Source organism: Nelumbo nucifera, chromosome 1 (genome assembly GCF_055504915.1).
Source record: "Nelumbo nucifera cultivar China Antique chromosome 1, China Antique-T2T, whole genome shotgun sequence".
Classification (NCBI taxonomy): Eukaryota; Viridiplantae; Streptophyta; class Magnoliopsida; order Proteales; family Nelumbonaceae; genus Nelumbo; species Nelumbo nucifera.
In genome coordinates this window covers 8,714,433-8,730,187 of record NC_142649.1, presented here as the reverse complement: position 1 = coordinate 8,730,187, position 15,755 = coordinate 8,714,433, and the positions used below count along the sequence as shown (strand labels likewise).

Below are 15,755 nucleotides of genomic sequence, written 5' to 3'. Positions count from 1 at the left end.
AAATTAATGGATCTAAAAATGGTGCATAAGGTTTCTTACATCTTCATCATTGAGGGCACCCCAATGAGCATCCAAAACCTGTTTCACTGATAATCCATCATAAGGCTCCACAGGGTAGACATCACCCTTCAAGAAGTAAAGAAATAAAATGAAGTTAGCTAAAGCTAAATTTACAATATAATTGAAATAAGAAGAGAGTAAGCAATAGAATTCCAGGATTCAGGAAAACCAAGTGTAAAATTAAATAAATAAAATGAAGGTTTAAGCAAAGTTTCTCATCAGGTTAGCATCAAAGATAAAATACATATCATAGTTTTCAAGGCGCCAAGGCAAGGCCAGGCGATAGGGGGGGTGCCTTGTCGCCTAGTCACCTGGGTGATGGATTTTTTATGTAGAAAACATAGATCCTAGGGTAGTTCCCTAGGTACCATAACCATATTTTCTTAATAAATATTCATAATTTTCATAAGAAAAGTATAGAGTTAATATTAAAGTATAGAAAATCAACATATTCATGAGAAGAAAAAGAAGGAAAAGAAAATTCAAAAAATATAGGGGCTGAACCCTTATTTTTGTTATAGGAAAAGAAGAAAAGAAAATGTGTAGTAGTAGTAGTAGTAGTGCCTATTTTAAGTTCTTCCTTACTTAATGGTTCAGGTTTTAAAGTCTTTGGGGGTTCAATACAGCATTTAGCAATGTTTATATTGATTAAACCTTAACAAAAAAGAAAATAATAAAACGAAATTAGTATATTGTGAATAAACCCTAGTTGTTTCTAGGTCAAAGTAGAGAAGAAGAAAGAAGAAAGAAAAGAGAAAGAAGAAGAAGAAGGAGAGGAGAAGAGTGTTCGGCCAGACTAAAAGAGAGGATGTACAAAAGTACCTCTCCTAGCCGACCCACTTGACTTTTATTCATGAAAAACTTGAGTTACAAGAAAGACAATTTTGTCCCTCATAGAAGATGGGACACAACTTAAACTCAGAAACAATAGACATTTCACTTTCAATAAGATACACCAGAATGACCAAAATACCCCTGACTCGAGCATTCTAACACTCCCCCTCAAGCTGGAGAATATATATCATATAGTCCCAGCTTGTTACAAATGTAATCTATACTTCCCCGAGACGATCCTTTTGTGAAGATACTGCTCACTGATTTCCTGAGCTCACATGAGATCTAGTTATTACCCCACTTATCACTTTCTCTCTCACAAAGTGACAATCCACCTCAATATGTTTGGTTCTTTCATGGAAGACAGGATTGGATGAGATGTGAACAGCAGCTTGGTTATCACAGTATAGTTTCATGGGTTTGTCAATTGAGAAACCTATCTCCTGTAGTAGGTTCTTCAGCCATACTAGTTCACATGTGGTATGGGCCATAGCCCTGTACTCTGCTTCCGCACTACTTCTTGCCACCACTGTTTGCTTCTTGCTCTTCCAAGTTACAAGATTGCCACCCAGGAAGGTACAATACCCTGTGGTTGACCTCCTGTCTGATATAGAGGCAGCCCAATCAGCATCTATGTACCCTACTATCTCAAGAGGTCCTCCTTTTTGGTATAACAAACCACGACCTAGAGCACCCTTTAGGTACCTAACAATTCTCAGAACAACTTCCCAGTGAGGAACCCGGGGATGTTGCATAAACTGACTCACCACAGTCACAGCAAATGATATATCTGGTCGGGTAATGGTCAGGTAGTTCAACTTTCCCACCAACCTTCTGTATCTTCCAGGATCATCAAACTCTTCACCTGCATCCACACTTAACTTGGCATTGAGTTCCATAGGAATCTCTGCTGGTTTAGCACCTAACAACCCTGTTTCTTCAAGTAGATCAAGAACATATTTCCTCTGACATAGGTTGATCCCCTGTTTTGACCTCGCAACTTCTATTCCTAAGAAATACTTTACTTCCCCAGATCTTTCGTATTGAAGTGGTCCTGTAAGAATTTTTTCAGCCTGTCAATTCCATTGTTGTCACTTCCAGTTATGACAATATCATCCACATACACGACTAGCAAGATGTTTCCATCTTTCGAGTTATAGCTAAACACGGAATGATCAACCTGACACTGTTTCATCCCAAAGGCCTTCACCACTTCACTGAACCTGCCGAACCATGCACGAGGTGATTGTTTTAGTCCATAGATTGCCTTTTTGAGCTTGCACACCTTACCAGCCTCCCCCTGAGCAACAAACCCTGGTAGTTGCTCCATATACACCTCCTCAACAAGATCACCATGTAGGAAGGCATTTTTGATGTCAAGTTGTAGGAGAGGCCAATCATACATAGTAGCCAATGAGATCAACACCTGAACTGAACCAATTTTAGCCATAGGAGAGAATGTCTCCATATAGTCCACACCATATAACTGAGAATAGCCCTTGGCCACTAACCGTGCCTTCAATCGTTCCACACTGCCATCAAGAAGATGCTTCACTGTATAGACCCATTTACACCCAACAATGTGCTTACCAGGAGGAAGGGTGGTGAGTTCCCACATATGATTATGTTGTAGAGCAGAGTTCTTCCATGGCTTGCCGCCACCCTAGAGAGACAAGGGCTTCCTGTACAGTCTTGGGAATGGGAACCGATGAGAGTAATGATATAAACTTGCAATGGGAAGCAGAAAGGTGAGCAGTGGAAACATAGTCTGAAATGGGATGAGAAGTACAAGTACGTTTACCTTTCCGCAAAGCAATAGGGAGATGAAGATCTGAGGGAGAAGGGGCAGTACCAGGATCTGTCGACAGGTGCTGAAGTAGAGGAGGAGCCGAAGCACTTCTGCGAGTATACACTTGAGTAATTGGCGGCCTCTCTGCAGTAACCGGCATATGATGTGCATCTGCAGTAGGAGTGGGAACTACGGGAAGGGGGTCCACAACTGGAACAGGAAGAGGAACCACAGAGGGAGAAGAAGAGACCCTGGCATTGGAGAAAAAAGGAATTGATTCATTGAGTAATTGGCGGCCTCTCTGCAGTAACCGGCATATGATGTGCATTTGCAATAGGAGTGGGAACTACGGGAAGGGGGTCCACAACTGGAACAGGAAGATGAACCACAGAGGGAGAAGAAGAGACCCTGGCATTGGAGAAAAAAGGAATTGATTCAAAGAAGGTGACATCAGGGCACACAAACGATTTATGAAACTTAGGGTTATAACACTTGTACCCTTTCTGAGTCCTTGAGTAGCCAAGAAAAATACACTTTGTAGCCCGAGCATCTAGCTTGTCTACTCCAGGCCCCAAGTGCTGAACAAAACAAACACAGCCAAAGACTCTTGGGGTGAGAGGAAAGGGAGACAAAGTGGGAAACAACACGGAGAAAGGGGATTGACTTCCAAGGATTGATATGGGCATCCGATTTATCAAAAAACAGGATATAAGAACAGCATCACTCCAAAAGTGCTTTGGGACATGCATATTGATCAAGGACCGAGCAGTTTCAAGAAGATGTCTATTTTTCCGTTCAGCTACACCGTTTTGTTGTGGGGTGTAGGCACAAGAAGTTTGATGAATTATTCCATGATGTTCTAGGTATTGCTGAAATGATGAGGAGATGTATTCTTTGGCATTATCGGAGCAAAGTATTTTCATATGAACACCAAACTGAGTGCGTATTTCAGCATGAAATTTCTGAAAAATAAAGAACAATTCACTACGGTCTTTCATAAGATAGATCCATGTCATCCTTGAAAAGTCATCAACAAAGATTACAAAATACTTAAACCCATTGTATGACACCACTTTAACTGGACCCCATACATCAGAATGAACTAAAACAAAAGGACTTGAGACACGACTATTAGTTCTTGGACTAAATGAGAGTCGATGATGTTTTCCCAACTGACATGACTCACAATCTAATGATGAAAGATGACTCAATGAAGGAACTAGCAGCATCAAAGCCTTGAGAGAGGGATGATCAAATTGCAATGCCATTGGAGAGGAGTAAGAGACGACTGAAAAGCCACAAGAGGGCCACCACCATCAAGGTAATACAAACCACCGGCTTCATGCCCTCCACCAATCTTTGTCCCCGTCTTGAGATCCTGAAACACACAAGAAGAAGGATAGAAGGTTACAGAACAGTTAAGGGACTTGGTTAATCTACTAACAGACATAAGGTTAAAAGGGAACTTGGGAACATATAAAACAGATGTTAAAGACAATGAGGAGAGATCAACATCACCAACACCACAAATAGGAGATGTAGAACCATTAGCAAGTGTAACTGTCTGAGATGTGGAGGTGCAAGAAAGGGAAGAAAATACATCAGGAGTCCCAGACATATGGTCTGAGGCGCCAGAATCAATGATCCAGGGTGAGGCCTTGGAAGCTAAACAAGTCATACCTGAATGGGCAAGTATAGCTGTGTTCTGCTGAGTTGTTCGAAGGAACTGCTCATATATTGCCCATGGTACACTCACCATTTCCTGCCCGGAAGCACAAGTGGGTGTGGAGGGGGTTGGTGCAGTTTGCTGGCTTTCAGTAATTGTGCTACTACTCCTAGATGTAACATGGTTAGCCCAAGTGTTGGGTGGACCACGCAAATCATAGCAGAAATTAACTGTGTGCCCCTCTAAGCCACAATGTGTACATTTTCTCTGAGCATTACCCCTTCCTTTTCCACAGCCTCCCCCTGACTCACGGCCTCCAGTCCGATCACTGGCCCGGTTAAACATGTGCCCACCACGGTTGCTTGGAGGGCCACTGCTGCCACCACCACTTCTACTTCCACGACTACTCCCTTTAGTCACTACCAAACCATATCTATCAAAGAAGAAAGAATGTTCCACTAGCTCAATGGATGTCCTCTTAAGACGGGCAAAAACTTCTTCAAGTGAGGGGAGAGTTGATCCCCCCAATATCTGTGCTCTGATAGGCTCATACTCAGCCTTCAAGCCCACAAGAAACCTAGTCACATCAAGTTGTTCACGTTGCTGTTGTTGGATCTGAACATCTGATGTGAGAGGGTGATACACATTTAGCTCATTGCGGATGTTTCTCAAACTTGCATAATACTCTTCTAAGCTTTGACTTTCTTGCTTCAAATTGAAGTACTCTTGGTATAACTGATATACCCTAGTTGTATTGTCTTGTCCAGAGTACAACTTTTTAGCATGATCCCAGATCTCTTTGGCTGTATCTAGGAACATGAAGTTCACACTAATCTTTGGTTCCATGCTGTTCCAAAGCCATGTCATTATCTGTGCATCATCTTGTTCCCAATCACTGAACCCAGGAGAATCAGAGGAAGGTTTCTCCTCCCTCACATGTTTTACTTTCCTCTTGGCCTTCAAGAACACCTCCACAGATTTTGCCCATGGCACATAGTTCTCACCATTAAACTTGATGGATGTCAACACTTAGATAATCTGAAGAGAGCATGATGCCTGCTTTGTTGTCATTCCCAACTACAGTTGAAGCCAATCTCAATTATGTCTCCTCTGAATATACACCACAATCTCACACTTGTCACAAGACTTATCTCACTTACAGTACCACCAACCCACTTTCTTCAACTGCACATTACACACTACACTCTAAAGCTGAAATCATTCAGTCAACACATCAAACACTTGGACTGCACACTGCAGGACCATTTACAACCAACACACCACTACTGAAATTACTCGGTCATTTCATCGAACACTTGTTCTGCAAACTGCAGAACTGATTACACACAAGGTCTAGGGGTTCACTTTTAAGCATTTAAAAACATAGATATGTCAGCCACCACAACATAATCAACACCACACCACTGCTGTCGTGGACATCAGCAGTCTACCACTCTTCTTTCAGCACACATGTGAGCAAGAAAACACACAAAAAAAATATGACTGATATGTGTATCAGTTTCACCCAGCACCACAACAACTAACTTTCGAAGCACACAAAAAAATCAGCATTCACAGTCCATTTCTGAACACACGATAGCAGTGTCCATACCTGTATACGACCAGCCCTCTTCGTACACTGAATAGAGGGTCTAGTATACCACTTCAACGACCACCACAGCACCGGCCAGAGGCATTCTCACCTCCAGGCCCTCAAAACAACAACTCCTTTTCAGCCCTTTATCGAGTCTTCAATCAGATCAGCTGTAGGATGATGAAACCTACTATGAAGCTGGCGGCAAACCCAGGAAGAAGACAGCAACAAGAAAACGAACGCCAAACCTTAATGCTCTGATACCATGTGAATAAACCCTAGTTGTTTCTAGGTCAAAGTAGAGAAGAAGAAAGAAGAAAGAAAAGAGAAAGAAGAAGAAGGAGAGGAGAAGAGTGTTCGGCCAGACTAGAAGAGAGGATGTACAAAAGTACCTCTCCTAGCCGACCCACTTGACTTTTATTCATGAAAAACTTGAGTTACAAGAAAGACAATTTTGTCCCTCATAGAAGATGGGACACATAACTTAAACTCAGATACAATAGACATTTCACTTTCAATAAGATACACCAGAATGACCAAAATACCCCTGACTCGACCATTCTAACATATATAAACACACAAAATGAATATTTTAGTTTAATAGTGCCTATTTTATAATTATAATGTCATAAAATAAAGAATAAAAATGTATTTTATAATACATAGTACAAAACTGTTTGGCGATTAGGCGAGGCAAGCCTCAAAGAGCACCATGACGCCTAGGCATCGCCTTGACAACTATGATACATATATAAATCATACTGATGACAAAGGTGGCAACTGCTCATTTTCTTGTTTATGCGGTTTCTTTTTCTTTATTATTTAATTATTTATTTGAAAGGAGGGAAGCTGAAGTTAGGAAAGACCAGCCAGACTAAAGAAGGGAAAAACAAAACTTACATCCTAATGAACCTGGATACTCTAATAAGACATTTTAAAAAAATCTGGAGACATTTTAGTTTGTGCCACACCCACTGAAGGATTCTCTATGCTTGAGAAAGCTGGAGACATTTTAGTTTCTCTATGCTTGTCAAATCAGATCGAGAAACCAATAACAAATCAGCCCAGAACTCGAGTCTGTGCCACACCCACTGAAGGTTTTGAATGTGTTTTCAGCTATGTGTAACTGTCTGTTCAACTCCTAACCCATATAGCACAAAACAATTTAGGCCCTGTTTGGGTTTATTCCTGAGAGGCACTTCTGTGGCTTCCTAAAGGGAGAAGCACACCACAGTTCAGTGGCATTTTGATAATTAAAATAAAATCTCCTTGTACAAAAGCTGGAGACATTTTACTTCGGATGCACTTGTGAATGACCGGTTGAAGAATAACCGAGAATAGACAGAAAATGAAGAGAAGAAGAGAGATGAGAAAATTGAGAGGTAAAAGAAAAACAGGTGTAGAAAGACAAATTATATTCTTACCTGTTAGACATGGCTGAATAAGGGTAGATTAGTCTTTTCATTCTGTTTAAGTTATATGCTTATGTGGCAGTCCTAAAATTACTTCTGTAGTCATCCTGTCCCATACTCAAGTGGGGGCAGTTTAGTCTTTTGCACACTAATTAGAATCCCGAATTCATATTATGGATGACTAGTAGGGATTAGCCTGCTAACTTTGATTGTTTCTTCTTCTTCTTCTCTCTCTCCTTCATTCTCTACTGGTTCGAACTGCTGAAACAACTGTTGTAACATGGTATCAGAGCACTAAACAAAGGAGAAGGCTGCGGCTTCAAGTTTCCTATTCTGCGATCTCTCCTTCTGTTTTCTCCTCTGGGCTACAAAATCTGAGGTACTCAGTCTGGTAACTGTTAGACAGTTTTGTATGCCCTTAGCTTCAATCCGATTTGAGGTACTTTTGACATTTAGTGTAAAAAAATAAAGAGCATGTTTGATTCATGTTGTTTGGTATAATTCTGTGTAAGACCCTAAAACTGGACACCTATAGAGACTCGTGTTAGTTTCAAATGTTCACAGCCAATGGATAAGTCTGGAGAGATTTATCCTGCCAAGGCTGATACTGGTGTGCCACCAAGTGTTGGGATGGCCTGTCTCGACCACCAGGGTAAGACCCAAGGCACATGCAGTATGGGATTACTCGAATCCTTGAACCGGACCAAATTTCCAGTATTGCCCTGGACCTTGGAGACAGATGGGCAAAACTGGAAAGTTACACCTGACCCCTAGACTCGATTATGACACTTCACTAGGTGTCGAATCGGGCTGTCTTTGATATGCCAATCAGTGAGATCCTTAGCGGGGATCAAAACCTGGGTATGTTGGGACAGTCTGAGTGGGTGATCATAGTGACAGGATCAGCCCCTTTGTCGGACAAAGGTAATGATCGGGAATGCACTCTCTCTGATGGAAACCAAACTGCCGGCAGTTGATTTCAATCGTTGGAATTTTGTTTTGCAAAATTAATATATATATATATATTAATATATATATATATTTGTACGGTTTCAAAATGTTTGCAAACGGTTTTAATTCCTGGGATCCATGTGAGTGGAGAGTGTGGCACTGTTCCTTGCAGCCGAGGGAGAGGTCCTCTCTTGTTGGGCAGTGCTTGATCATTAAGGGCTGAGAGGTTAAGTGTAAGACCATTTAGGATAGTACCTGATGGGCTAATCTTGCACCTGCCCACAGTCCCTGGGTTTTTATAAGATGGCTTGGCCCAAGGACCACTTAATGTAAGTGTTGGGCCCATAGGGTCCATGTGATGGGCTCAGGGGTTTACTGAGCTTTTCAGTGAATTCGGCTAGGCCTTGTAATAAAGGTTGGGTCAGACCCATGTGGCTGGTGTGTAGATCAATGCTTGGGTCCCACGCCATACAAAGAAGCCCAACTGGGCAGCAGATTGGAAACTAGTTAAGCACTGAACACTTAAATGGGCCAAAAGCCCATTTCGAGCTGGGCTGATATGATCACCCATCTATGGGGCGTATCTGGGATTAAAGTTAGAAAAGAATAGGGCCTTTTAACCTTATCCACTCTGGGAGACCAAATTCAAATCAGATTTGAATCTGGTAACCTCCTGATAAGATCAGGAGTAAGCTAACTTAATCTGCAAATAGGATTAAGATCATCCCCTATCCAAATACTGATTTGGATTGGGATAACTCCTAATTAGGAGTTTTCTTAATCAAGAAGAAAAGAGGAGAAACTCTAAGAGAGAGAAATCAATATCAGATTTCGAACCTAAGGGTTTGTGAGCAAGCAACAAAACATCCTGCGAATAGAGATTGGATCTCATACAGACTCCAGAAAGGAGAAGCTATTCATCCATCTCTGTCCCAGGAGTTCTCCAGCCGCCGCCATTCTTCCTTACAAGGGTATATCAGCTCTATCAGGAATATTTTAATCTGCAGCAAGGGAATCAAACCCTAGAAGAGTACTATGCCATTATAACTTAATGAGAAACCTCAGAAATGAACTCTGTCTATCATCTCCTAACTCCAGGTGTTAAGGTTCAGCAACAACAAAGGGAGAAACTGGATGTCACTGGGTTCTTAGTGGAGCTAAAATTAGAGTATGAACCCGTTAGAGCACAAAGATTGGGAGGCTCTGTTCTTCCTACACTTGAGGAAGTATTTGCACGGTTTCGCAGGATCGATGTTTTAAAAGGTGTGGAAGGCGTACGTCTGGAGGCACGACTCCAGGTGAGGCGCTCCCAAAACACACTAAGGTGTATGCCAGAGGCAATAACACCGTTGAGGCGTACACCTCAGATGCAAGAGGTGTACGCCTCTTGCGCTTTTTTCATGAGGCGTGCTAGAGGCATATGCCTCATGTGCCTCATGCACATCTGATATAAAAAGACAGAACAAAAAAGGAAATGAAAGGAAAGGAAAAGAAAGGGAAGGGAAGGGAAGGGAAAGAAAAAGAAAGAGAAAAGAAAAGACAAGGAAATGAAAGGGAAGGGAAGAAAAGATAAGGGGAAAGAAAGTGGTTTGCCCCCCTGCCCCTTTGACCCCCCACCCCTTTCAACTAATGTTATGCATCTTTATTCTTCTTAATATAAAAGATTTTTATTAAAAATAAAGAAAAAATGAGATCCCCCCTTCCTCTTCATCGTCCTCCTAACACCCCTCCTCTTAAGGAGGCATAAGCCTCCTTGTGTTCAAGAGGCTCACGCCTCTAGGTAGTGGAATGAATCCCGTCACACCTCCGTGTTTTAAAACATTGCGTAGGATTTTTTTAGGATCCACAAAGAGTACCACACAGTCTAATAGATCAATAATTGTGGTAGCCAGAGGAGGTGAACGTGGTAATAGAGGGGGAGGACATGCATCTCACAGAGGTCCTAACTCAGGGGAAGGTCGTAGTAAAGGAAGAGGTAACTCAACTAGGAAGTGTACACACTGTGGCAGGGAAGGACATTTAGTGAATTTCCATTATGATCTCCATGGCCCACCTTCTACATGGGTTAATCATGCAGTAGCTAGTCTGGTTGATGTCAGTGATAACCAACAGACAGATCAAACACCTTCCACATTTACATCTGCTTTCGGGAAGGAGATGACGAGTGTACTGCGAGATGAGTATGAGGGATTCCTTCAGGCTACTTCACAACATACTACAGCCACCCTTGCACACTCAGGTATAGCATGTCTGGCATCCAAACCCTCTCCCTGGATTATTGAATTTGGAGCCTCTAATCACATGACCGGGACTCCAGGTGTGTTCTCTTCTCTCTCTGAAACTTCGACATCTCAAATTGTTACCCTGGCCAATGGTTCCTCTTCTCCCATTTGTGGTGTTGGTAATGTTGACACGTCATCTCTTTCTTTATCATCTGTTCTATATGTTCCTAAATTTCCATTCAATCTTACGTCAATTAGTAAATTAACTAAGACCCTTAATTGCTCTATTACATTTTGTTCTTCATTTTGTGTTTTTCAAGATCTCAAGACGGGGAAGAAGATTGGTGGAGGGCATGAGACCGGTGGATTGTATAATCTTGACGGTGGTGGATCGTCGGTTGCACTTCAGACTTCCCTAACTCCTCTACAATGGCAATGTCGACTGGGACATCCACCTCTCAAGGCACTCAAGCTACTAGTTCCATCTTTGAGACATTTGTCTTCTTTACAGTGTGAGTAGTGTCAATATGGGAAACACCATCAGGTTTCCTTCAGTCATAGAGTTGATAGTGGTATGTTGAGTCATTTTGCTTTAGTTCATTCAGATGTTTGGATTTATTTAATGACAGATTTATTTAATGAAACAAATGAGTGAATTATTTTCCACTTTTCAAAAATTTCATGCTGAAATACATATGCAATCTAGTATTCCAATAAAAGTTTTTCATTCAAATAATGGTCGAGAATACTTTCTTACTTCCTTTCAACAATATTTGGAACAGCATGGCATCATTTATCAAACTTCATGTGCATCCACCCCTCAACAAAATGGGGTGGCTGAACGAAAGAACCGTCATCTCCTTGAAACTGTCGGTTTATTCTTCATCATATGAATGTTCCTAAACGATCTTGGAGTGACGTTGTGCTTACTACTTGTTTTCTTATTAATCGGATGCCCTCCTTCATCCTTCATGGTCGGTCTCCCTTTTCTATTTTGTTCCCCACCTTGTCTCCCTTTCCATTAACACCCCGGGTCTTTAGCTGTGTGTGCTTTATTCACAATCTGAGTCCTAGTTTAAACAAACCAGATGCACACTCTATTAAGTGTATCTTTCTTAGCTACTCTCGGACCCAAAAAGGGTATAAGTGTTACAATCCCATCACTTGGAAGTTCTATGTCTGTCATGATGTCACGTTTTTTGAGTCCATCCCGTTCTTCTCAGGACCTGAAGTACCATCATCTCCACCATTGCTTCCTCTTCCTCTTCCAGTTAGTGATCTCGTTCCGATTATTCCTATTGGGGTTGAACCTTCAACTCCACTAGTGCAGATTCCTACTGAATGACCACCAATCTAGCATGTGTACACTCATCGACAAACACTGGCACATCCTCTGACTTCTACCTCGTCTGTGGATCCTGTTGTTGCCCTTGTCCCAAAACCTTCAAAGCTTGATCTTCCCATTGCTTTACGGAAAGGTAAACGTAGTTGCACCCTACATCTCATTTCCAATTTTGTTTCGGGCTCTCACTTTTCCACTTCACATCACCAAATGGCAGTGTAGAGCATTTGAAGGCCTGACTTGTTGCTAAAGGTTATTCTCAATTGTATGGGGTGGACTATATGGAGGCCTTCTCTCTTGTGGCAAAGATTGTCTTAGTCTGTGTCTTAATTTCCTTGGCAATCATGTATGATTGGCCCCTGTTTCAACTTGACATTAAAAATGCCTTCCTCCATGGTGACCTTATAGAGGAGGTATATATGGAGCAACCACCCGGGTTTGTTGCTTAGGGGAGGATGGTAAGATGTGTAGACTGAAAAACGCAATTTATGGGTTGAAACAATCTCCTCGTACTTGCTTTAGAAAGTTTAGTGAAGTGGTGAAAAATAATGGAATGAAACAATGTCAGGTTGACCACTCAATGTTCAGCCATGATGTTGAAACCAAAAACATTTTATTAGTAGTCAATGTGGATGATATTGTCATAACTGGTAGTGACAAATTGGGGATTGACAAACTAAAGGCCTTTCTACAAGACCATTTTCAAACAAAAGACCTTAGGAAGTTGAAGTATTTCTTAGGTATATAAGTTGTTAGGTCAAAACAAGGTGTGAACCTGTGCCAAAGAAAATGTCCTTGATCTGCTGGATGAAACAAGGTTGTTAGGTGCGAAACCAGATGAAACTCCCATGGAACCAGATGCTAAGTTGAACAGTGATACAGGTGAAATATTTTATTATCCTTGAAGATATAGACGGTTAGTGGGGAAGCTGAACTATCTGACTATCACAAGACCAAACATCTCCTTTGCTGTTAGTGTGGTGAGTCAATTTATGCAAACCCCCAGATACCTCACTGGGATGCAGTTCTTAGAATTGTAAGGTACCTTAAGGGAGCTCTACGCCGTGGATTATTGTACAAACCATTTTGTGAGGCAGAAAGTCTTTACTGGAGAGATAAGCACAGAACAGGTAAGCTCAAGTGATCAGTGGGTAGATTTGTTTACAAAAGGTTTGAGCTCAAGGAGAGTGAACTATATATGTAACAAGTTGGGATTATACGACATATATTCTCCAGTTTGAGGGGGAGTGTTAGAGTTGGTCGAATAAGGGCAGATTAGTTTTTTCATTCTGTTTAAGTTATATGCTTATGTGGTAGTCCTAATAGTACTTTTGCAGTCATCTTGTCCCATACTTAAGTGGGGCAGTTTAGTCTTTTGTACACCAATTAGAATCCCTAATTCATATTATGGTCGACTAGTAAGGTTTAGCCTGCTATGTTCGATTATTTCTTCTTCTTCTTCTTCTCTCTCCTTCATTTTCTACCGGTTCGAACTGCTGAAACAACTGCTGTAACATTACCATTTTCAAGTTCTCGTTCACCTTCAGAAGGCATCAAGGTGAACTTTTTTCAATCCTTGTAAAAGTTATAACTGTTGGTCAGGCGCCCAGCCATCATGCTTAGTTTTTCTTTCAAATTCCCAATGTCTACCAATATTATATACTACCATGGGCATTACATCACACTACAAAGTATCCTTATAAGCATCAAGATTTCTTCTATCGGGTTGTTCAATGAAATAGTAACAACATATTCCTACTTTATTGATTTGATCCAAAAGTTGAGTGAATCCATGCTAAGATGAGCCCAGATCTGCTGACACAACACATTGCTGGCCACATTCATCCAGCCACATATTGGGAATATTGGCGATATACAGTACAAAAGAGAATATACAATATAAATATATAGTCCTATCAAGAGATGATCAAGACATCAGACACATCATATTATGGCCCTACACAAATTCATATAAGAAATAGAAAAAAAAAAACATATTCATCAGGGAAAAACAGAAAAGAACACAACATATTTTTCATACAACAAAGAAGATAATACCCCTGAAGATTGATCCAAATTGCTATTCAGTGTTCTATTTGTGGCCCCCATCAGAGCATTTACAGGTGTTCCTTCAAGATCTGGATATGAAGCTGCAGAGAATCTCCAAAAAGGTGCTGTCTCACCCATCCTTTCCCGTCTCAAAGCAATCTGTAAGAAGCAACAAAGAAGACCCAAATACATGAAACATACATAAAATACACATAAAGGGTCAGAATTTTTCAGTTATAACCTATAGAAATTTCACAGAAGGAACAACAGCACATTCAGTATTTAAAGTATAGGCATTTAACCTTTCCAGTTCTTGCAAGTTCTTTAATTCCAAATTTGCTCAAGTTTCTCTGCACTGCAACCATCTTCCCAGGATCTCCAGTCACCTGACACATCAGCATCAAAATGGATTGATACCTTTAGGCATCCTTTGTATGATAGTAAAGACAAAGGAGTTTCATTTAAACTACATGGTGAGACCTAATCAGACAATACTCAAACCACAAATGCACAACAGCACAATTACAAGATTAAAAAGGCACTCCAACAAGCTCAAGTGTTGACCATAAACCATATCCAAATTGAGACCAAGATGTATCTCTAAATTCAGGAAGACACAATAACCAATCCATAATGAATGAACCAATACCAGTCACAACTATTCTAATGTCTAGATCTGCCATCAAAAGTTCTGTTCTTTCTCTCCATATAGCCCAATAGACCGCAAAAAGAATCATACTCAAGACTATTTTTGCCTTTTTGGTTCCAGATAATGATGGCCTTTTAGAGAAAATCTCCTTTAGATGGACCGGATCATGCTTAGGTCTTCTGTACAACCCAAAACTTCCTAATAAATTCTCCAATGCTGCACTTAATGAAGAGATGAGAAACACGTGATTACAGAAAATAATACAATACCTTGATAAGCAAATCCCCCTGTTTTTTAGATGATCAATTATGAGAATACTATCAAAAGATAGTTGCCACTTGAAAGCTTCAACGCTTGGAGGAAGATCTCCCCACACACCTATAGTACACACCTATAATATCAGAACACTTAGTCTTGTATCTGATTACAACAAACAATACAATGCCTTGATAGGCGAATCCCCCTGCTTTTCAGATGATTGATTGTGAGAATAAGAGAAACTACATGAATGCTTCAATTCTTGCAGGAATAGAATTTTTTATGAGTAATAATGAAATGTTATTAATTCAGAAACTGATTTAGATTTGTAATATCATAAGGCAGCCCTTGTAGAGGCGTGGGCTGCAACCTCTCCCAACAGATTGCAAAGGAACTAGGAGGCAAAGCAAAATATATAGAGAGACAATTTTCAGCATCCCTAACCCCCTATGAAACCCAAAATCCCGATTTGGAGCCAAGGGTGTTCTTGAGGGTGAGGGAGATTTTGAGACCACCTCTTTTGTATACAATGAAATGGAGAACAACAAAGGAAAAAGGTCCTTTAAAGGGGTATTTCCCACTCAAATATCCTCCCAAAACGGGACAAATTAGCAGAACAAACTTTGTACTTGACAAACCTGAGAAACTAAGGAAGAGTGTTATGAATGGCCTTCCAAGGTGCTGCCTTGATACACCTGTGTCCCACCTATTCTCTGAGCATCCATGAATGCTTCCCACCACTTCATGCCAAAGCCTCTCTCTCTCTCTCTCTCTCCAAAAGCCAACGCCACAGCCATATATGCAACAATTCTAGATTTATTAGGACCACCCTCCCTATCCCCAAACCCCCCCTCCTCTTTGCTTTTACACACAATTTCTGACTTAAGCAAATGATCCTTTTTTCCTTGTCCTGGTTCCCAAAAGGAAGT

At 41.0% G+C, this 15,755-nt stretch overlaps 1 protein-coding gene across 1 annotated transcript in view; it reads right to left on the bottom strand.

Moving 5' to 3' along the window:
* LOC104586808 (acetolactate synthase small subunit 1, chloroplastic-like) overlaps positions 1–15,755 on the bottom strand; it is a 108,607-nt gene that overhangs the window by 28,138 nt on the left and 64,714 nt on the right. Inside the window, exons 5-7 of the mRNA XM_010244158.3 lie at positions 14,222–14,305; positions 13,929–14,078; positions 40–126 (exon numbers count right to left, since the gene is read on the bottom strand). Of these exons, the coding sequence (XP_010242460.1) occupies positions 40–126; positions 13,929–14,078; positions 14,222–14,305 (321 nt within the window). The remainder of the gene's footprint in view (positions 1–39; positions 127–13,928; positions 14,079–14,221; positions 14,306–15,755) is intronic.